Source organism: Delphinus delphis, chromosome 14 (assembly GCF_949987515.2).
Source record: "Delphinus delphis chromosome 14, mDelDel1.2, whole genome shotgun sequence".
Classification (NCBI taxonomy): Eukaryota; Metazoa; Chordata; class Mammalia; order Artiodactyla; family Delphinidae; genus Delphinus; species Delphinus delphis.
Genome location: NC_082696.1, coordinates 47,443,429 through 47,467,549, shown reverse-complemented (window position 1 = coordinate 47,467,549; position 24,121 = coordinate 47,443,429). Strand labels below are relative to the sequence as shown.

At 43.9% G+C, this 24,121-nt stretch overlaps 1 protein-coding gene across 7 annotated transcripts in view; it reads right to left on the bottom strand.

Annotated features, from left to right (window-relative positions):
* Positions 1-24,121, bottom strand: part of FYN (FYN proto-oncogene, Src family tyrosine kinase) — a 208,261-nt gene that overhangs the window by 43,702 nt on the left and 140,438 nt on the right. For 6 of the 7 annotated variants that reach the window (XM_060030071.1, XM_060030067.1, XM_060030065.1 and 3 more), the window contains 2 exons: positions 9,198-9,455; positions 5,571-5,667 (listed from right to left, as the gene is read on the bottom strand). In XM_060030071.1, coding sequence (XP_059886054.1) covers positions 5,571-5,667; positions 9,198-9,444 — 344 coding nt within the window. In that variant the 5' untranslated portion in view covers positions 9,445-9,455. Of the gene's footprint in view, positions 1-5,570; positions 5,668-9,197; positions 9,456-10,442; positions 10,539-24,121 lie in introns of those variants that run through there. The other variant, XM_060030069.1, reaches the window with a different exon arrangement.

The following is a 24,121-nucleotide window of genomic DNA, read 5'->3' as shown; positions in this document are numbered from 1 at the left end:
TGAAAGGGGGGTGAGAATACCACTCTCAGCTTGCAACAGATGAATAGATTAAACAGTTAGAGTTCATTTGCTCAGACTCGCATAGCTGCATGTGACAGAGAGCAGGGGAGGAGTGCGTGCCTCTTCCCATCAGCAACGGTTAGCATGTATGTGGGGCTGTAGTTCTGATGCCGACAGTGCTGCAGAGCCCTCCACCGGCCTGCGGTCAGGAGCGCAAGGGGGAAGGGAGGGTGCACTGCCCCTGAGTAGATGGAGACCTCCTAGACTTCTGATCACCAGAAGCCCAGCACCTTCTCTCCTTCCTTTTTTGGTCCTTGAAGGCAACAAGAGAAATCCCAAGCTGTTTTGTTGTTGTTGTTTTTTTTTTTTAAATCACTTTTTTGCTGGGCTGTGTGTCAAAGCCCTCAGACAGGGAAGACAAATGTTGGCTTTTGGCCCTGGTCAAGATGCTCCCCAGACTGATGCAATTAGGTAGAGGATAACCAGCCTCCATATTAAATGCAAGCCTTACTCCAATGACCCATCCTCTAAAGACTGACTCTGAGCGAGGTGACGATGAGCAATGACTCCATATAGGATTTAACACAGCGATAGACAAATGCGGACGAGCCCACATGTGCTACAGGTGCAGTTGCGGGAAAGCGTCAGGTGGCACGAGTAGCACAGAATAGCTCACAAGGAGACAGGGTGCTGGCAAAGGCTTTAAAACACTATGTTTCAGTTGGTTTTTCAGTCTTTCTTTTGTTACCCTATTAAATTTAAACAAATCAATCAAAAGAGGGAGATGATTTTCCCCAGAAAGTCTTTTATTAATAACCTTAAATTTAGTTTATGTCCAGATTTTTATTATGAAATAATTTATACGTACCGAAGACCGTATGTACAGATGAACACCTGTGAACCCACCCCCCAACTTAAGAACTAGATCCATCCAGCTGTGTGGAATCTACCCTGTGTTGCTCCCCTATCTTGACCCTCTGCCTTTTAGGTTCAAATCATGAAATTAAAAATGCTAACATTTAAACAGTTTGTATTGGGTTCATTTCTACATCCTCCAAAAGAAATACATGCAGTTATAAGTATATTATCTAAGAACATATGTGGAAGTTTGCTTTTTTCTTTAAACACTGCATGCATTTAAGGAAATTGCTTTCGAGCCATTATCTTCATTTTAATGTGGTGACATTTTTACTGCTCTGAAATTCCACTAGATGGAGACATTTCATCATAAAAAATAACCATACCGATCACCTCCAGCCTTTCTTTTCTTTTTTCTTTTCTTTTCTTTTCTCTCTCCCTCCCTCCCTCCCTCCCTCCCTCCCCCCCCCCTCACACACACACACACACACACACACACACACACACACACCCCTGGGAAATCTCCCGAACAGTGAGGAAAATATTAAGTACTTGCAGCAGAGGCTTATTTTTTTTTTTACTGCAAGATAACCTTCACTGAGTTAGTTCTAATTGATTTAAATTAAAAAAAAAAAGTCACCTATCAATTTTGGGGTACATGGAAATGTTGTCTGGGGCAGGAAGCCAATGCACTTTGTTGCAGGTTGTGACAGCCCAGTCTTATTCAGGTGACGTGGTATTAATCAAGTTATTTTCATTTCAAATCCAGCATTAACTATCTCATTTTGGTCTTGCCACCTAAATAGTTTAGCACAGATTAGAATCCAACTATCAGACTGTTCGAAAGTCCTGTATCAGGAATTCATGATTTTCTCTTAAGTGACTCCATTAATCTCACAAGGGTTTTCAGTTACTCATGAGAAACTGAGAAAGATAAAATCCTTTTCTCTTTTTTGAGGCCATCCAGGGTCACTTTCTCCATCAAAGGAGCTATGGGGTGACAAGGACACAACGTATTATGTAGTAAAACTCACATGTTGTGTCCAGACAGGCTGGTACAGACTCAAGACATCAAAAAAGCCTTTTAAGCAGATGAATAAATCATTTGTTTAATACACTAGGAGCCCAATTCACCTACAAATAAATAATATACTCTATACAATTTATTCACCTTGATTTAGGAAAACAGGATCTTTACTGTGCTACTTTTTCTTTCTTTACTTGAGTTACTAGGAGTAATTAGTATTATTAAAGCTGCATTCCTTGAAACAGTTCTTACAGTCCAGTTATTTCATTAATTCAGAGTTGGTGAGGTTTTTCTTCAACTGCTATCTTGCTCTGATTCGAATATATGATTTAAGCCCTGCCTCTGGTTTAGAAGAGCGTTTAAGTTTCTGTAACTGCTTCCCCTGTGGTTCTAATGTAAACACTTAGTAAAAGAGCCTCTTCCCAATCCCCAGAGTTGCTCAGAGATGGCTTGTGGTCCCAGGAGCTGGGAGTCTGGAGCCCTGATGGAGCCAGGAAGTGACATTTGCAAACAGAAGTCAGCCTTGATCTATGGAGCTGTGGAGCATTATTATAAATGCTGGATTCTTTCTAAATTTTGTCACTGCCCATCTTACTCTCATAGGGCATATCCATAACAATTTTGTCAAATGTTTACATGGGCTCTAAACCAGATTTCTTCTTATCACAATGAAAAGAACTTTAAAGGAGTCACTACCCTAGGCAGGGAGCACCACTCCATGCTGTGTAAAATGTCTACTACATTTTAGAGTTGCTGTTTCTAGGTGGTACATCGCTAGTCATGAAATGTGAAAACAGGGAATAAAACAGATGAATTCACATATTCAAAACGGGTCAAGTTTAATAATGTCCAAATTCCCTACACTGAGCCCCTACACCAGGTCCACGAAGGACCTCCCATCCCCACGGTGGGGAGCAGTGCCGTCGGCTCCGGGCACGGGCACACGTGCATTACCACGTGGTTTATGCTGCACTGTGAAACACAAAAGCCAGCCCTGTGGCCTCCAGTTCCTGCCTCTTGACAGGGAAAGGAGCAGGCGGACCCACACTAGGAGGTGTGGCAGCTGCCCCAGGGAGAACACAGCCCCGTCCCTCTCTCTTTCAAGGGATGAGAGCCAGGGGCTGGGAGAGGCACGGGCAGGGGCAAGGAGACACATGCCGTCTGGTTCTGTACGATTGCTTTGTTTTTCCTTCATGATTTTCTCTTCCCTGTTATTACCCTTGACTTCAGGATATTGTGTTTGTTACGAAAACCTTATTTCCATGCCATAACCTTGAAAAAGGGCATTTAAATGGCACGTAGGATGAGAAATTCCACTGGCAAGAAGGAATAACATTAAAGGGATAAAAAGCCTTTGTAATATTGTCTTCTAAGAGAAGAGGGTCAGAGGTTCAAAAGCCTTCTGTAAACATTAATGGCCATGCATGTAAATCATGAAACACAGATTGAGGCAGGTCAGGTCTTCCTCGAATGTTTCTCCAAAACTCCAATTAGAAGCCACTCTAGATCCTGTCCAGACTAACAAAGGAAGAAGTCACAAATTTGGTTTGGGCAAGGACCGGCTTTCCAAGTGCCCTGCAACCCAACAAGTAAATCCATGTGCAGTGTGGAGAAAACCTAAGAAAAGCCATGTATGGTACCTCCTGCTATTCCTTAATTCTTACCTTTTAGAAGTTACAAGTTGATTGAAAAGTTCTAACCAACCTTGGCATTTAGGAAATACTGCATAAAATTGGGAGGGGAAGGAGGGTGTATTTCAGAATTCAAAGTTAGTAGACTCTGACAAGAAGCATTCATCTGAGCATCAAATTAACAATAAGGAATCATAAATCAGAAGATATCAAAGCCAAATCCCCCCTCCCCCATTTCCCTTCAAACCTTCATGTAACTCCAACAGTTCGGTCCCCTCTGATGTGGGCCTTTCCAACACTGAACCTGACACTTCACTCGGGATGCCATCCCTGCATCCCACCCTTGGCTTTGCCACCTGCTAGCTCTGTGCACCCAGGGAGCTCCCTACCCTGAGCCTCTGGCTCCTCCTATGTCAAAAGATGACTATGAGACACACCTCAGACAGTTGCTGTGGAGAGCAAATGAGAATCTTTGCAGCTTAGCACATGGCTGGCACATAAGGAGCCTTCAGTAAACGGCAGCTCTTTACTATGCTTAAAAAAATTCCTCTGGCTACAGGAGGAGGGCTCATGGGGGGCAGGTAATGTTCTTTTTGATCTGGGTACGTGTTGCACGGGCATGTTTGGTTTGTGTAAATTCCGCAAATGGTACACTTTAAAAAAACTGTGGTAAAATATGTGTAACATAAACATACCACTTTAACTGTTAAGTTAAGCGGCCTTACTGTGCGAGCACCACCCTGTACACTTTTGATCTGTGCACTTGACCATCTGCATTTAAATAAAAAGTTAAAAAAATTCCACCCACCCTCCTGTTCATGATGACAATAATATATTTAAAAATAACCCTGTAACTACGGACATGTGCCTTCTGATGTCTGGAAGAGTCACTGTCCTATTACGGGAGGAATTCCATTCTTGCCCTTGAAAGGTGGTCCTGAGAGCTGGGGGCACCCTAGGGAAGGGGTGGGTTTTACAAGGAGGCAGTTTTCAGGGCCTGAGGCAGTTCCCTGTTCCAAGGACCGCTCCTCTTTCCTGGGATAGGTGGGGTGAGCAGGGCTGCCTCTCACCTGCCCTTGGAAAAGCTGAAGGGCCAGACTTTGGGCCCTTCCACCACCATGAAATCCAGTTTGCTCAGAGAGCAGAGGGCAGAGTAACCCGACGTAGCAGCACTGGAGAACTTCCTGGTGGGCCCTCAGCCGAGAAGTGGCATTCTTCCCCAGCCACTGGGGGGCGCTCACGAGGGAAACTTGAGGTGTTGGGGAGAGGGCCTGACTTGCACACATGGGACACCACCATTTTCTTTGGTGCCTGGATTTTTCTGGAGGGCCCCCATCTGTGCACCTTAACCTAACAGACATAATATTTAAAAACTATAGGGAAATCTCACCCATATTTACTCTCCCTAAAGGAAGTATTAAATGGAGGATTTCAAAACTGAGTGATTCTCACCCTTGACATTTCCCCATCGCCTGCTTAACTGCTGCTTCTACTGGCCACATTGAAAAGGCATGCTCGTAGGCATTCTCGAGTGGGCAAAACCACTTCCCCTTCCATCTCACAAAGATTTCAGTCACTTGCAAATTTTCATTATGGAAAATGGCTTCCACAGCCTTCACCAATGGGAATATTTAGCAGTTTTGAAAATGGAACTTGTTGCCAGCCTTACGTGAGGCTAGGGCAACATGTGAAATGTGAAGAAAATCTCCGGGCAAAGAGAGGCTAATGTGGACAGGCCAGCCTCCTGCCAATCATCTGAAACTAGATTCGTAGAGGGCGAGGCTGGTGCTTTTACAACCTTTAAACCAAAACCAAAACCATCGACTCTGCTTCTCTGATATCTTCCAAAAAGCTCCCTGGACATACAGCGCCATAAAATACCGCACTGGTTCATCCACTCTTCTTTCCTCAAGTTAAGTGGCTGAGAATTAATGAACTGATTAGCAAGTGTTCTCTTAGCATTTCAGAGATCTGAAAAGGTGCAGACTGCTAACACAAGAACTGCTGCCCAGTCTGAAAGGCGTGCATGCTTCCCCCTCCCTCTCCAAACTTACGAGCTGTTCAATATTTGAAATTTTTCTCCTTTGTGAAAACTCAGGTCATCTTCCGTCCGTGCTTCATAATCGTACAGGGCCACAAACAGGGTCACTCCTGACAAAAACAAAATCAAAATGGGAGAGACTATTACACCAGGGGAAATTAATTCCAAGAAATTTAAGTCTTCACTAAAACCTCATTCTCAAAATTTACATCTGATCAGTACTGATAACATGATACAGTGTTGTAATTGTGTGAAACTAGAGTCACAAGCTGAATTTATGCCTTGGTCTTTGTAGGGGAAGCATTATTTGATCCAACTAAAACCCAGAGTTGAAGGACTTCTCTCTGTACACTTGGAATGAGTCCTTGGGAAGAGATGGATATTGATATCACGGCCACAACCAAGGGGCAGCAGCAACATTATACTTCAGATTTGCTGGGCTCTGCAGCAATTACAGACGCTCTTTACCCCACACGTCTTCCTCCGTGCAGGAGCCCACATCAGGTCTGGGTAAAATGGACTACGCTTTCCCTCGGCATAACAGGACACGGAATGTAACAGGAAACTCCTTCTGCAGCCCGGGCACTGAGAAGACCCTCTCTGTACATGTTCACCCCATCAGAGGATGTCTTGCCCTTGGCACCTGCCAAGGCCATCAGGACTCCCTCTCTCTGGCTCTCCTTCCACCGTGGACTCACCCCTCCCCGCATGACTTGTCCTCACTCTTCCTCACCTGGCTGACGCGCCACAGAGGCCATTCCTGCCTTGCAGCGGTTTACCATCAACACTGAAGAACGTCCAGTGTTGCATTTGGCCTAGAACTCTGCCTACTATGTGGAGGAAGTCCTAAGCCAGCCCTCAGGGATTTTCACCTCCTGGTATTCAGGCCCTTGTGCAACCCCCTCCCTTTGAGTGTGGTTGAACCCAGTGACTTGCTTCTAACCAGCAGAACATGGCAAAGGTGATGGGATGTCCGTGAATGATTATGCTTCAACTTCAAGAGACGGTGACTTCTGTCTTCCGAGCAGACTGTCTGGATCGCCACTTTGGCTTGATCACTCTGATGAAGCAACCTGCCATGCTGGCGAGGCCACGCGATAAAGAACTGAGGGTGGCCCCTGGCCAACAGCCAACGAGGAGCTGGGTCCTGCCAACACGCCGTGAACTTGGCAGCAGCAGACCCTTCTCGGATGGACGGCGAGAGGACCACAGCCCAGCCAACACACCTTGACTGCAGCCTGTGAGAGACTCTGAAATAGAGGCCCCGGCTGAGTTGTTGCTAGATTTCTGACCCACAGAAACTGTGGGACAGTAAACGTGCATCCTTTTAAAGCTGTGAAGTTTTGTGATTATTTGTTATGCAGCAACTGATAACAAATACATCCCATTTCTCTGCTCTCTGGATTCTCATTTTGATTTCCACACACCCCAAAGTGCCTAATGTGGCTTGAAGAACGCACACCATAGGTTCTGCGCTTCACCAAGCTGCTGTTTTGCTGTGTTGGTAGTTCCAAGGGAACAGATGTGCCTGGGGACTATTCAAGAACTGGAGGGAGAGAGGGGGCTTGACTGTCCACCCCATCCCAAGCGGGACTTCCTGCAGGAGGGATGGCACGCAGAAGGTCTGACCATGCAAAGCAGCAGAGCTCATTTGACAAAATGCAAAACGTTTCGAACATTTCTTTGAACAATTAGAAAGGAGACTGGCTTAAAACAGAGTGGGAGCCTGTAAGGCCATGCCTATCCTCATTTAATACTCTGTTAACAGATTCCCTTCAGTTCAGAATTTAAAAACAATCCTAAGCTCCACCGTGTGGAAGACAAGGCACAGGAGGACGATACTTCCACTTGCCCACTGTCTCCCTGCATCGCTCACTGGGTGTTTTTATCTTCTAGGGACGGAGGGAAGAGTCAAGTCAGAATCCTGAAATCACTGGGTGTTTTTATCTTCTAGGGACGGAGGGAAGAGTCAAAGGGTGTTTTTATCTTCTTAGGGACGGAGGGAAGAGTCAAAGGAGGTCACAGGGATGCACAGGCACTGTTCCTGGCCTTAGAGCACTGAAAGCAACGTTGAGGAGAAAGACGTGCATATATGACAAAGCCAAATAATTCAGGCAGAAAAATCCACCAACATTTGCGAGTATTGTTTTAACTTTCACGTCTCATAAGGGATCGGATGCCCTCTTATACTAACACTGTCCCTGACGGTGTTACAGACCCACACGTTCAAGGCAAGGAGCCCCCTCTAGTGACTTTATGAATGATACCTGCAGACACAGGATTCATATCCAGCATTCACGAGTGAACGCACAAGGTCAGTGCCTGTGTCAGCAGAATTCAGAGTCCGGCTGGCAAAGTACTTGTCTTCTCCCAGCAGGCAAAGGGCACGTGTGCTGGGGGCATTTCTGGCTCCTTTTGTCCTCCAGCATCCTCCAGAGACAGACGTCCCTAGACTGCCTGACGGCCTCTTTCCTTCCGCCCTCCATTCCAGGTGCCTCCCAGGAAGGCTGAGTAAGTGTGCCCAGCCTTCAGTCACCCATGCAAGGCCTGCTTTAAAGGAAAAGCTAGATTCCCCATAACATAAGGGTGAACATAAAATATTTTTTCTACCGAGCAGAGTGTGAAGTGTTGGCAGAACAGAAGTAGTTAATTGCCCGCAGCTCTGGGTCAGGTCCCCTTGATATAACTATACTGTCCCGTTGGGTAGAGAGGGAAGAAAACATCTGCTGAAGCCTTGGTAGTGCCAACTCCCAAGGTAAAAAGGCACAATGGGTTGTTATTTAAGACATCTGCTCCCAGATGAGCTGACAGCATAATGGTTGATGTATATTTTTAAAAACTTTTGTAATAAACAAGACAATTTTGGAACGTATAATGTCAAATATCTAGTTACCATGGTTCACATACTGGGAGAGGCTTTGGAAGACTAAGGATGCATGAGATAACTTACAAATATTTCAGAAAACATATGTCTGAGGACGTCGGCCAGATACTTTACAAAGTTATTAGCTAAGTCAGCAAATGCACATGGCACTGAAACACAGCCTAGGGAAAGAGAAAGAAACCTAAAAGAAATATGAGAAGATTCCTTAAGGATACATAAGATTTGATTTTAAACTACAAAAGATACATGAAAATACCTGAGGGCTGATAAACTCTGCCATATTGAAGATGATGGGAACATCAGAGAAGGAATCAATGAAGACAAACGGCCAAAAAATAATGTGGCCAAATGGCCTCACCAGCTGGGAAGCGACAGGCAGGCTGGAGGCTAGGCAGCTGAAAGGGCAGCACTATCCTGTAAGTGCTCTTAACCGGGGGATGCGGGGAAGGAGTGCTTTCACATTGGGAGAACTCAAAATATCCATATTCAGATCCAGTCCTGGGACTCCTGCTGGCCTCAAGTGACTCAGCAGCAGGTTGTCTCTCGTAACCCTTGCAGGATTCTCACAGAGCAGCTACTGGGGTCCCCTGCACCACTGTTGCCAGCACCTAGATTTGTCCATCAACCTTCAGCATTTTTACCAGCCCCTTATCTGGTAGTGGCTAGGCAGGCAGTGATTAAAAACTTAAATGTTGAATCCTCAAAGGAGCACAAACGTTCAACTGCCAAAAGATTTAAGAGCAGCTTAATCCTGACCTGTTCCTCCTCTCGTTCGCAAGGTCCCAGTATGAGACGAAGAGTTCACACCCCCAAAGACGGTGAGTCCTTGGCCCCCGGCTGCGTGGAAGTTGTTGTAGTTTGGGATGGAGGTCACGCCGAAGCTGGGGTAGTGCTGAGGAGTGGGGTCTGTGCCATAGCGGTACCCGGAGCTCTGGTTCAGGCTGCCATCCCTCTCCTCCGTCAGTTTTGTTGCTTCTTTATCCTTACATTGCACACAGCCCATTATCTAAACTCCTGTTGAAAACAAACAAACAAAAAGAGGCACATGAACTTGGACGCCCCCTAGTGGCTGGGTTGCTTGACTATTAAAGAGGAATCGTTTATAAAGCTCACTGTTGGATATTTCAGGCCTAGAGGGGCATGAAAAGCAGTGGCTACGGTTGACGGCTGGAAGCAATGTCAGTGCCTTTCACTTGACAATCACATTTGTTCACCAGATGCTCCGGGCAATGGGATCAACACAGAGTACGATGTTCACCATGCAGCATTTTTCCTCGCATGAGGTCTGCACCCTTACACTTCTGTAATATCACACACCTGCCTAAAGAGAGTCCAATAATACTAACTTATGCTTTTCTCTAGTCACCCTAAAAAGTAGTGTAAGCTTTCAAACATGAGTGCATGCAATCTTAGAATAAAAACTTCCATCATGGCACAGGAAATCTAAAGAACAGGGTGCAGGAGTGTTGGAAAAGCCAGAAGACAGCCCCTGAACAGCTCACTGTACTTCTTCATTCCTGGGTACCCATTCTTCAGGCACACATTTGGTAAATTTTAAGCAATAAGATGATGGTAAGTATCAAAATTAAGAAATAATTACTGGATGAAAAAAAATACAATTGGCCGAAACTAAGAGGTCTGAGTATATTTGCAGGATGTCACGATAGCCTACAGTAACAACATCATTTAAACCTGCTAATTAACTTTTCAAATTTCCATTAGCTTTTGACATCTTTCAGAAACATTTAAAAACTCATTCCCATGTTCTAGAATTAGTGGTGAATTCAAACTTGAGTCATTCACCCCAGCCTCCTTCAAACCAAACCTACTTCTTCTGCGCTGGTCTCAGTAAATGGTACCACCAAGGTGCTCAAGTCAGAATCCTGAAGCACATCCTTGCTGGCTCCTCTGTGCTTACTCTTCAATCTTCCTGTCTCACACTCTGCTATCCAAACTTGCCTAACTTCTCAGTTCGTCAAAGGTTCTATTTTTCCCACTCACCTTTCGTCTTTGGAACATGGCTTTGAACACTTTTTGCCCCCTCCTCTTTGATACACAATATATCCTTCATGTCTCAGTCAAGACACCACTTCCTCTGCAAAGCCTTCTCTGATTTCCCTGCCATCCCCCAGGCTGGGGCGGTGCTCTTCCTAAGTGCTCCCATGATATCTTGACTTCCCTCATTACGGCATCTATTGCGCCATATTAAAACATGGCCTGTCCACTTGTCTCATTGCTCAATAGACTGCGAGTTCCAGGAAAGCAGGGCTCTGTCCGTTTTTGTCATAGCTATATAGCCAATGCCTGGCACATAGCAGGTGCTCAATAAAGAGCAATTGAATGAGTGAAGATTCTCTAGCCCACTGTTTCTCTTTCACCCTTTCTTTCTCTCTGCATCAAGGCCAACTCTTCTTCCAATAATTTTTATCAGCAGTGTGCCCTGTGTTTTGAATCTATTGGCATGTGTGAGAAGTGAAGAAGATTCAGAAATGGAAGGTGAGTTGGTTAAATGACCCCACTTTGGACTGCAATGTCCTGTAATACCCTGTCCAGCTGACAGCAGGGAGGTAGGACATGCAATGGATGTCCCTGCCAAAATTCTGAAAAGTGGCCCATTTGGGACCAAAGAACCAAATAAGAAATACATGACATCATGTGTGATTACATGTATTCACTGGGGAGAACACAGCTGGTACAAGATGGGAAGGGACTTGAGGTGGTGAAGGGAAATGAAAAGAGCCAGTTTCTCTATGTATCTTGCAAACCAAAATGGGGTTGCCACATCAGATACGGAGACTCTTGGGAGGTACTGTTCAGAGCACTGCTTTCCTGCTGGCCGGGGTCATGGAAGCAATATCAGACTGTTTAAAGCCCTCTCACATTACATGTTTCAATAAATACTTACTGAATTTAATCTCGTTAGCTGAGAATGGAAATGTTTGGAAACGAGCCGCCTGCTGCTTGAGCTGAGCTCACCAAATCTGGAACACATTTACGCGTAAATCATTCCAGATTAACTTACAGTGTACTGTGTCCAACATGCTCTCTAACTTACGGTAAATGAATATGATTTTAACAAGTTTCCAATAGGAAATGCAAAATATCTCCAAGGCATGACTGACTGAAGGAGTTTCACCATTTGTTGTTGGTGTCGCTTCATAAGACTGGTAAATATCTTGCTCACTTCACATTAACTCTTCCCTGGCGGAACACTGTCCTGAGCGTCTTACAAAGGCCAACAGAAGACACTGCTTGTCCCAGGTCCTCTTTTCAGGAATTTCACTGATCTGCTTTAGTTAGAGGATGTGAGACCTGAATCACAGAATCACATCATTTATATCAGTGGTTCTCAGCTGGGGGTGACTTTGCTGTCCATGACCAAGGGACATATTTGGTTGTCACAGCCTGAGGGTAAGGGGTACTGCTGGCACCCGGTGGCAAGAGGCCAAGGACGCTGCTAAACATCCTACAATGAACGGGACAGCCTCTAACTACCAAGAATCACCTTGCCCCGAATGTAAATGTGTCAAGGTCAAGAAATCCTGATTTATGAAGAGGAAAAGAATTATAGCTATATCTTTGAAACAGTTTAAGTGCTGTTTCCCTTATATGCATGTGATTGCCTTCCTTAGGAGAATGGGCATGCTAGGGAGAAAACGGCAGCTTAAAGAATGGACAGAATGCTGTTTTTTTTCTCTAGAAGGTTGTTCCTTGTGATAGAGGCAAGAATCTAAAACCAATGAGAACTCTCAGTACAAACTACCCTTCCAATTCCATCAAAACAAAACCCTACATCAGAAACTTACTGAAAACAGGACCCTACATCTAACCAAACTAAGAAAAGAATAATCTTTCAAAAATCTACTAAAAAACGTATTACCACTGTAATAAATGCCTAACAGCTTTTATATAATTCTATGAAATAATGGAAGGAAACAAATAGTAAGCTCCTTGCAGGCAGCGATTATTTTTCAGTTTTTGTTCCATCATTGCATCTCCAGTGTCCAGAACAGTGCCTGGAACACAGTAGAAGCTCAAAAAATATGTGTTAAATGAGTAAATGCAAAAAACCCAAACTCTATCAGAATCATTTTGGAGAAAACAATTCTCTTTTATACCACTTTGTGTGTGTACCATTTTGAGTAAGGAATGTTTCTGCACAGATCTTGTGTACTCTCTTCACTTCACTGACAAACATGAAGAAAATGAAATAAATCAGTAAATGTGGGCTCGGTCATTAAAACTTAATCACAATGAAAATATCTGTATACGAACTTGTGGTCTTCTTCCTCCCACTTGAGGTGGTCAGACTAACCATTTCCTGATGAAAGAATCAGAAGATGCTATATGAGTTGTACTCAGTGTGACTTTGGGCTCCTTGCCACGAAGCAAAGTTCTGAGCATTCGGGTTAAAATAAAAACATCCTTATTACGTACAGTTCTGTGGTGTGGCTTTTATGGCCTGTGCTGTGGGTCCATCATGAACATATAATGCACTAATACATTTGCTCAAGATCCGTGGGGCACTGGGAAACGGTGAATAACGCCACTTGAAAGTGGGGCCCTGGAGGGACTCTGATCAGTAAATCATACATCATGACCTCATGACCATCGTCCTCTGTGCTTTGCTATGCCTAGAAAAACTGATGCACAGCACTGTGACCAGCAGGACCCTGTTCTTGTGGTGAAGCCCCCTACTCTCCAATTCTTCTGTAAACGGAAGGGCTCTGTTTCTACTATGTAAGTAAAACCTGATTTACTTAAAATTTCCTTAATTTTCTCATATGTGACACAAGAGCATTAAGCAACTCGGGCAGAAATTGCCAAAGAGAGAATCATTCAAGGATTGCCACGTCCGCTTCCTGTGAGCGGGCATGATGGACGTCATCAATCCATCACAGCGCCTTCTGGTGCTACACCACGTGTGGCCTCAGAATCCCGCTTCACATAGCCCTTGAGTGGTTGACTGAAGCTGACATGAAGGATGGAATCTATCTGCTACTCTGGGCATAGGCTACTTCGATCCAGAATGAGTCTGGTCAAACGTACATTCCCTCCACTGATGCCACAGACCCCAGTCTGGTCTGCTAGACGCACATTCAACACAGATACGCTCACATTTCCTCATATGCCAATCAATAAAGCAACATCTGTATGCCCAGGTTATAACATCGCAGGACTTGTGAGATTTTAGGTGTGTGAGAGAGCTAGGTACCAGAAAAGGAAAAAGGCCACTGGCAGTCTTCTGCAAAAGCAAATTACTTTCTCTTGAGACACATAAATGGGATGGCAGGAGGAGGAAGGGGAAACTGACAACAAATAACTTTAATCTCAGCAGTGTAAGCACGATGCCTCAGAAACCAGCCTAGGTGGGTGTGGAGAAGTGAAGAGCCCTCCAGCATAAGTGGCATCCTTGCTCCCAACAGCCCAGACTCTGGAGAGTGATGGTGAAGCCACACTGGCCTGTGCTCTGATGTGGCATGTTTCCTAGGGCTGTCATTCACTATCCCTTTAGCTGGTCTCTACTTTACCTGGGCAGGTATCACAATGAAAGGAAAAGAACGAGAAAGGGAACTGAACTAAGAACCTAGAAACCAAACACAAGCAACCCAGATGGGGACAGCTGGAAAAGTATTGAAAACTGAACTGTAGATAGACTGCACAGTTTCACACACTTCTCTGGGAGAAAAGCAAAAACTGGCGGTTTAACGAGCAAACACCCTTTTCCAGTCAATAGTAATAGCATGAGGCAAAAGGATACGATGTGGCAGAGACACATCAGAAATGTGTCGACTTCAGCACAGAAGATTCACGGCAGGGGACTCCCGATTCTTGTAAAATCAGAAATACCCACAAGAGTCAACCTGAGGTATTTTGCTATGTTCTCGATAGGGAAAACTAATCCCTTGAAAGTTTAGGGAAGGCTTTCCTTAATTTTCCCCACATAACTACCAGAAGCAGGACATTTAGAGACAGAGGAGGGCCTCACTGGTAGCAATGGTAGTTGGGCCACAGCATCTGTCACCCCAATGTTTTAGCATTTTCAGTCCTTTACAATGTGGCTTTTCTCTTTGTGGGACCCTGGGTTCTGACACCCCACAGGGAGTGCGGGCAGTGCTGTCTTCTGGGGACAGCCAGGGCAGAGGTGCCAGGGATGACTGGAGAGAAAGCAGGCTGGACCCTCTTTGAAGCACAAACGCTCCCCAAGGCCCTGAAGCAGGGAAAAGGTCGCAGCTGGGATGACACTTGAGAGATGTAAATACTTGAGGCCTGAACCACGCACAGCACTGGTGTTGGGTCCAGCCAGTGGCCCCAGCTCAGCTATGAAAAAAGAGCACACAGGACTCTGCCAGTGAGGGAAAATCCTTTTTGCTGCCAACTGGAAGGAAGGCGTGAAGTACGCGCCTTGCTGAAAAGGTGGTGCAGTAGGCAGATCTCTAAGGTGTGCCCAAGTTTCCCACCTCCAGTGGATAAGCCCTGGATAATCCCTGGGACTTGTGGACGATGGGATCAGCGCTCCTGTGATTAGGTTATCTTCTTTGGCACAGTTGACTTTAACAGAAGAGGGATTATCCTAGATGGACCTGACTTCATGAGGTGAGCCCTTGAAAGGGATAGGCTCTTTCCAGAGGAGCAGATTCAAAGTGTGAGAGGCATTCCACGGGAGGGATAGTCTCCACTGCTGGCTTTGAAGACAGAGGGGGCTATGTGGGTGGCCTCTAGGAGCTGAGAACAGCTCCCAGCTGGCAGAAAGCAAAGAAACAGAGACCTCAGTCCTACAACCACAAGGAAATGAGTTGGGTCAAGAACCCAAAGAAACTGGGAAATGAATTCTTCCCTAGTCAAGCTTCCAGATGAGAACGCTGTCAGTCAATACACTGAATTCAGCCTTGCGTAAGAGCCCAGCCACACTGTGCCCGGACTTGTGACTCAGAACTGTGAGCTGATAAATGGGTGTTGTTTAAGTCACTAAGTTTGTCATAATTTGTTACACAGCAATAGAAAACAAAAACATCTCTTGGTGGGATGAGGCACCACAGAGATGAAGGCTCCAATCTCAGCAGTGATGACCAATATCAAATGAAAGCTCACTCCAAGCCAGGCGCTGTGCTATGTACTGGAACATGTTGTCTCACTAAATTCTCATGACAGTCCTAAGACGTGGGATTGCTATTTCCCCTCATTTTACAACGGAGGAACAGAGAGGTTTGGGAATTTGTTCACAGCTCAGTCAGGGGTGGAGATGGGATTTGGAGCCAGACAGACTGATTTCACGGCCAGCACATGGCGCCTCTACACTAGCCTTGCCTCCTGCTCCGTGGAATCCTGGCTAGTCCACACAAGGGTGTGGGCGCGAGGATAGGAGGTGTGGAGGGAGAGACCTGTGGAGAAGACCCCTGACTCCGAAGAACCCAACCTCATGTGCATGACTAACAAAGGCCCTGATTTCAGGGACTGGGCCCCACTGCTCCACATTCACGGCCCATACCCCCTAAGACAGTGGGCTCTGCAGGGGTGCTGGGACCATGCCAGGCGTGGTGAGTCACCAGCTTCCCTGATGTGGTTTGGCATCTTAATGAACGTTTAGCCAATGCCATTAAAGCAGCCCTTAGTTTCCTGATACTTCCTAGATGTGGCGGGGTATTTATATGCACCACGAAGGAGTTAGCACTGGGTTCCTTGATGTAAAAGTGAGCTGTCCTACTGCACTGAAAACATGATGTGCTTTACATCATATAAACTTTCTGGAACACGTTTACTGCGTAAACTGAGCTATACATGTAAATGCTTCCTCCAAGCACAAAAATAACAGATTTCTACTCTTGGTGGAGCCCTGAGAGGAAGAGCCCCCCACAAACACAGGTGATAAAATATTATACCTTTGGGGTAAGAAGGCTGATGTAAAAGCAGGAGTATCTACAATGTAGACACTAGCCACATGCAGCAATGGGAGAACCAGAGCCTATTTAAAAATCAAGTCAAAACTTTGCTTCAGAAGTAATAAGTGGAGTTGGACCCATTCGATCCTTTACACATGGCTTTGCAAAGACGCTCTGGAGGGTGAGGAGGACGGACCTTGTTCCACACCGCACAGCAAGGGAACCGAACTAATAGAAATCACTCTTAAAATGTCACATTACTTTAAGAAAAAGCCACATTCCTGGCGCCTAGACTATTTGTTGGCTTCCACTCTCCAGCTTCTCCTGTTCAAATGACCCCCAGGCTGCAAGGCAGCAGCTCACACTCCGGCAGTTCTCTTTCCCTCTGCACAACTTTCCGTGCCCCAATGCCCAGGGACCCACAAGCACCTAATAAAAAAGAAATGGAAGCATCAAACCCCAGTGGTGAGATTTAACACTGCAGTCAACTAACTGCTGGAACCAGTCCCAAACCCAAGTGGGCAAATGAGGTTTTAATACCAAACTGTGGAAATGCTCCAAAAGGAGCGAAGAACATTTTCTTCTTACATTCACTTCACTTTGGATGTCAAGGTTAAGACAAGAGTGAAATGGCGATAAAAATAAAGATGTATTTTAACTGTCTATGCCAAACAAAGGGTCCAGAGAGAATTAGGGCACTGATTGTTCTTCAGGCCTTCCCCCACCCCTTTTTGGACCTTAGAAAAGTTCCCTGTGGTTAGCATTTTAAAATTTTATCTATTTTTATTGAGATATAATTCATATTCCATAAAATCACCCTCTTAAAGTATATACTTTAGTGGTTTTTTAATATATTTGCAAAGGAAACCATTACCACTATCTAATTCCAGAACATTTTCATCACTCCAAAAGAAACCTGTACCCATTAAGCAGTTACTTCCCATCACATTCTCAGCCTAGCCCCTGGCAACCACGAATCTACTTTATGTCTCTGTGGATTTGCCTATTCTGAGTATTTTATTTTTAACATCTTTATTGGCGTGTAATTGCTTTACAATGGTGTGTTAGTTTCTGCTTTATTGTTATATTCACTTTGTTAAGTGAATCAGTTATACATATACATATATCCCCATATCTCTTCCCCCTTGCATCTCCCCCTCCCTCTCACCATCCCTATCCCACCCCTCTAGGTGGTCACAAAGCACCGAGCTGATCTCCCTGTGCTATGCGGCTGCTTCCCATTAGCTATCTATTTTACATTTGGTAGTGTACATATGTCCATGCCACTCTCTCACTTTGTCCCGGCTTACTCTTCCCCCTCCCCATATCCTCAAGTCCATTCTCTAGTAGGTCTGTGTCTTTATTCTCGTCTTGCCCTAGGTTCTGCATGACCACTTTTTTTTTTTTTTTTAGATTCCATATATATGTGTTAGCATACAGTATTTGTTATTCTCCTTCTGACTTACTTCACTCTGTATGACAGACTGTAGGTCCATCCACCTAACTACAACTAACTCAGTTTCATTTTTTTTAATGGCTGAGTAATATTCCATTGTATATATGTGCCACATCTTCTTTATCCATTCATCTGTCGATGGACACTTAGGTTGCTTCCATGTCCTGGCTATTGTAAACAGAGCTGCAATGAACATACTGGTACATGACTCTTTTTGAATTATGGTTTTCTCAGGGTATATGCCCAGTAGTGGGATTGCTGGGTCATATGGTAGTTCTATTTGTAGTTTTTTAAGGAACTTCCATACTGTTCTCCATAGTGGCTGTATCAATTTACATTCCCACAAACAGTGCAAGAGGGTTCCCTTTTCTCCACACCCTCTGCAGCATTTACTGTTTGTAGATTTTTTGATGATGGCCATTCTGACCAGTGTGAGATGATATCTCAATATAGTTTTGGTTTGCATTTCTCTAATGATTAATGATGTTGAACATTCTTTCATGTGTTTGTTGGCAATCTGTATATCTTCTTTGGAGAAATTTCTATTTAGGTCTTCTGCCCATTTTTGGATTGGTTTGTGTGTTTTTTTGATATTGAGCTGCATGAGCTGCTTGTAAATTCTGGAGATTAATCCTTTGTCAGTTGCTTCGTTTGCAAATATTTTCTCCCATTCTGAGGGTTGTCTTCTTGTCTTGTTTATGGTTTCCTTTGCTGTGCAGCAACTTTGAGGTTTCATTAGGTCCCATTTGTTTATTTTTGTTTTTATTTCCATTTCTCTAGGAGGTGGGTCAAAAAGGATCTTGCTGTGATTTATGTCATAGAGTGTTCTGCCTATGTTTTCCCCTAAGAGTTTGATAGTCTGTGGCCTTACATTTAGGTCTTTAATCCATTTTGAGCTTATTTTTGTGTATGCTGTTAGGGAGTGTTCTAATTTCATTCTTTTACATGTAGCTGTCCAGTTTCCCAAGCACCACTTATTGAAGAGGCTGTCTTTTCCCCACTGTATATTCTTGCCTCCTTTATCAAAGATAAGGTGACCAAATATGTGTAGGTTTATCTCTGGGCTTTCTATCCTGTTCCATTGATCTATATTTCTGTTTTTGTGCCAGTACCATACTGTCTTGATTACTGTAGCTTTGTAGTATAGTCTGAAGTCAGGGAGCCTGATTCCTCCAGCTCCGTTTTTCATTCTCAAGATTGCTTTGGCTATTCGGGGTCTTTTGTGTTTCCATACAAATTGTGAAAGTTTTTGTTCTAGTTCTGTGAAAAATGCCAGTGGTAGTTTCATAGGGATTGCATTGAATCTGTAGATTGCTTTGGGTAGTAGAGTTATTTTCACAATGTTGATTCTTCCAATCCAAGAACATGGTATATCTCTCCACCTGTTTGTATCATCTTTAATTTCTTTCATCAGTGTCTTATAATTTTCTGCATACAGGTCTTTTGATTCCTTAGGTAAGTTTATTCCTAGATATTTTATTCTTTTTGTTGCAGTGGTAAACGGGAGTGTTTTCTTTATTTCACTTTCAGATTTTTCATCATTAGTGTATAGGAATGCTAGAGATTTCTGTGCATCAATTTTGTATCTGCTACTTTACCAAATTCATTGATTAGCTCTAGTAGCTTTCTGGTAGCATCTTTAGAATTCTCTATGTATAGTACCATGTCATCTGCAAACAGTGACAGCTTTACTTCTTCTTTCCCGATTTGGATTCCTTTTATTTCTTTTTCTTCTCTGATTGCTGTGGCTAAAACTTCCAAAACTATGTTGAATAAGAGTGGTGAGAGTGGGCAACCTTGTCTTGTTCCTGATCTTAGTGGAAATGGCTTCAGTTTTTCACCATGGAGGACGATGTTGGCTGTGGGTTTGTCATATATGGCCTTTGTTATGTTGAGGAACGTTCCCTCTATGCTTACTTTCTGGAGGGTTTTTATCATAAATGGGTGTTGAATTTTGTCGAAAGCTTTCTCTGCATCTATTGCAATGATCATATGGTTTTTCTCCTTCAATCTGTTAATATGGTGTATCACACTGATTGATTTGCATATATTGAAGAATCCTTGCATTCCTAGGATAAACCCAGTTTATCATGGTGTATGATCATGGTGTATGATCATGGTGTATGATCATGATGTATGATCCTTTTAATGTGTTGTTGGATTCTGTTTGCTAGTATTTTGTTGAGGATTTTTGCATCTATGTTCATCAGTGATGTTGGCCTGTAGTTTTCTTTGTGACATCTTTGTCTGGTTTTGGTATCAGGGTGATGGTGGCCTCATAGAATGAGTTTGGGAGTGTTCCTCCCTCTGCTATATTTTGGAAGAGTTTGAGAAGGATAGGTGTTAGCTCTTCTCTAAATGTTTGATAGACTTCACCTATGAAGCCATCTGGTCCTGGGCTTTTGTTTGTTGGAAGATTTTTAATCACAGTTTCAATTTCAGTGTTTGTGATTGGTCTGTTCATATTTTCTATTTCTTCCTGGTTCAGTGTCGGCAGGTTGTGCATTCTAAGAATTTGTCCATTTCTTCCAGGTTGTCCATTTTATTGGCATAGAGTTGCTTGTAGTAATCTCTCATGATCCTTTGTATTTCTGCAGTATCAACTGTTACTTCTTCTTTTTCATTTCTAATTCTATTGATTTGAGTCCTCTCCCTTTTTTTCTTGATGAGTCTGGCTAATGGTTTATCAATTTTGGTTATCTTCTCAAAGAACCAGCTTTTAGTTTTACTGATCTTTGCTATCATTTCCTTCATTTCTTTTTCATTTATTTCTGATCTGATTTTTATGATTTCTTTCCTTCTGCTAACTTTGGGTTTTTTTTTATTCTTCTTTCTCTAATTGCTTTAGGTGCAAGGTTAGCTTTTTATTCGAGATGTTTCCTGTTTCTTAAGTCAGGCTTGTATTGCTATAAACTTCCCTCTTAGAACTGCTTTTGCTGCATCCCATAGGTTTTGGGTCGTCGTGTCTCCATTGTCATTTGTTTCTAGGTATTTTTTGATTTCCTCTTTGATTTCTTCAGTGATCACTTCGTTATTAAGTAGTGTATTGTTTAGCCTCCATGTGTTTGTATTTCTTACAGATCTTTTCCTGTAATTGATATCTAGTCTCATAGCGTTGTGGTCGGAAAAGATACTTGATACAATTTCAATTTTCTTAAGTTTACCAAGGCTTGATTTGTGACCCAAGATATGATCTATCCTGGAGAATATTCCATGAGCACTTGAGAAAAATGTGTATTCTGTTGTTTTGGATGGAATGTCCTATAAATATCAATTAAATCCATCTTGTTTAATGTATCATTTAAAGCTTGTGTTTCCTTATTTATTTTCATTTTGGATGATCTGTCCATTAGTGAAAATGGGGTGTTAAAGTCCCCTACTATGAATGTGTTACTGTCGATTTCCCCTTTTATGGCTGTTAGTATTTGCCTTATGTATTGAGGTGCTCCTATGTTGGGTGCATAAATATTTACAATTGTTATATCTTCTTGGATCGATCCCTTGATCATTATGTAGTGTCCTTCTTTGTCGCTTCAAATAGTCTTTATTTTAAAGTCTATTTTGTCTGATATGAGAATTGCTACTCCAGCTTTCTTCTGGTTTCCATTTGCATGAAATATCTTTTTCCATCCCCTTACTTTCAGTTTGTATGTGTCTCTAGGTCTGAAGTGGGTCTCTTGTAGACAGCAAATATATGGGTCTTGTTTTTGTATCCATTCAGCCAATCTGTGTCTTTTGGTGGGAGCATTTAGTCCATTTACATTTAAGGTAATTATTGATATGTATGTTCCTATTCCCATTTTCTTAATTGTTTTGGGTTCGTTATTGTATGTCTTTTCCTTCTCTTGTGTTTCTTGCCTAGAGAAGTTCCTTTAGCAGTTGTAGAGCTGGTTTGGTGGTGCTGAACTCTCAGCTTTTGCTTGTCTGTAAAGGTTTTAATTTCTCCATCAAATCTGAATGAGGTCCTTGCTGGGTCGAGTAATCTTGGTTGCAGGTTTTTCTCCTTCATCACTTTAAATATGTCCTGCCAGTCCCTTCTGGCTTGCAGAGTTTCTGCTGAGAAATCAGCTGTTAACCTTATGGGGATACCCTTGTGTGTTATTTGATTTTTTTCCCTTGCTGCTTTTAATATGTTTTCTTTGTATTTAATTTTTGACAGTTTGATTAATATGTGTCTTGGCATATTTCTCCTTGGATTTATCCTGTATGGGACTCCCTGTGCTCCTGGACTTGAGTAACTATTTCCTTTTCCATATTAGGGAAGTTTTCAACTATAATCTCTTCAAATATTTTCTCAGTCCCTTTCTTTTTCTCTTCTTCTTCTGGAACCCCTATAATGTGAATGTTGTTGCATTTAATGTTGTCCCAGAGGTCACCGAGACTGTCCTCAGTTCTTTTCATTCTTTTTTCTTTTTTCTGCTCTGCAGTAGTTATTTCCACTATTTTATCTTCCAGGTCACTTATCCGTTCTTCTGCCTCAGTTACTGTGCTATTGATCCCTTCTAGAGAATTTTAAATTTCATATTTTGTGTTGTTCATCACTGTTTGTTTGCTCTTTAGTTCTTCTAGGTCCTTGTTAAACGTTTCCTGTATTTTCTCCATTCTATTTCCAAGATTTTGGATCATCTTTACTATTATTATTCTGAATTGTTTTTCAGGTAGACTGCCTATTTCCTCTTCATTTGTTAGGTCTGGTGGGTTTTTGCCTTGCTCCTTCATCTGCTATGTGATTCTGTGTCTTCTCATTTTGCTTAACTTACTGTGTTTGGGGTCTCCTTTTCACAGGCTGCAGGTCCATAGTTCCTGTTGTTTTTGGTGTCTGTCCCCAGTGGCTAAGGTTGGTTCAGTGGGTTGTGTAGGCTTCCTGGTGCAGGGGACTAGTGCCTGTGTTCTGGTGGATGAAGCTGGATCTTGTCTTTCTGGTGGGCAGGTCCACATCTGGTGGTGTGTTTTGGGGTGTCTGTGGCCTTATTATGATTTTAGGCAGCCTCTCTGCTAATGGATGGGGTTGTGTTCCTGTCTTGCTAGTTGTTTGGCATAGGATGTCCAGCACTGTAGCTTGCTGGTTGTTGAGTGGAGCTGGGTCTTGGTGTCCAGATGACGATCTCTCGGAGATTTTCACCATTTGATGTTATGTGGAGCTGGGAGGTCTCTTGTGGACCAGTGTCCTGAACTTGGCTCTCCCACCTCAGAGGCACAGCCCTGACGCCTGGCTGGAGCACCAAGAGCCTGTCATCCACACGGCTCAGAATAAAAGGGAGAAAAGGAAGGAAGGGAGGGAGGGAGGAAGGAAGAAAGGAAGGGTATAAAATAAAATAAAATAATTAAAATAAAAAATAATAATGAAGAAAAAAATTTTAAAAAGTAAAAAAAAAAAAACAAACAAAAAAAACCAGACAGACAGAACCCTAGGACAAATGGTAAAAGCAAAGGTATTGAGGCAAAATCCCACACAGAAGCATACACATACACACTCACAAAAAGAGAAAAAGGGAAAATATATATATATTGTTGCTCCCAAAGTCCACCTCCTCAATTTGGGATGATTCGTTGTCTATTCAGGTATTCCACAGATGCAGGGTACATCAGGTTGACTGTGGAGATTTAATCCGCTGCTCCTGAGGCTGCTGGAAGAGATTTCCCTTTCTCTTCTTTGTTCTCACAGCTACTGGGGTTCAGCTTTGGATTTGGCCCCGCCTCTGCAGGTAGGTCGCCTGAGGGCGTCTGTTCTTCACTCAGCAGGACGGGGTTAAAGGAGCAGCTGATTCGGGTGCTCTGGCTCACTCAGGCTGGGGGGAGGGAGCGGTACGGATGCGGGGCGAGCCTGCGGCCGCAGAGGCCAGCGTGACGTTGCACCAGCCTGCGGCGTGCCGTGCGTTCTCCCGGGGCAGTTGTCCCTGGATCACGGGACCCTGGCCTTGGCGGCCTGCACAGGTTCCCTGGAAGGGGTGTGTGGATAGTGACCTGTGCTCGCACACAGGCTTCTTGGTGGCAGCAGCAGCCTTAGCGTCTCACGCCCATCTCTGGGGTCCGCACTGAGAGCTGCGGCTCGCGCCCATCTCTGGAGCTCGTTTAAGCAGTGCTCTTAATCCCCTCTCCTTGCGCCCCAGGAAACAAAGAGGCAAGAAAAAGTCTCTTGTCTCTTCGGCAGCTCCAGACTTTCCCCGGACTCCCTCCCGGCTAGCTGTGGCGCACTAACCCCTTCAGGCTGTGATCACGCAGCCAACCCCAGTCCTCTCCCTGGGATCCGACCTCCGAAGCCCGAGCCTCAGCTCCCAGCCCCTGCCCGTCCCGGCGGGTGAGCAGACAAGCCTCTCGGGCTGGTCGGCACCGATCCTCTGTGT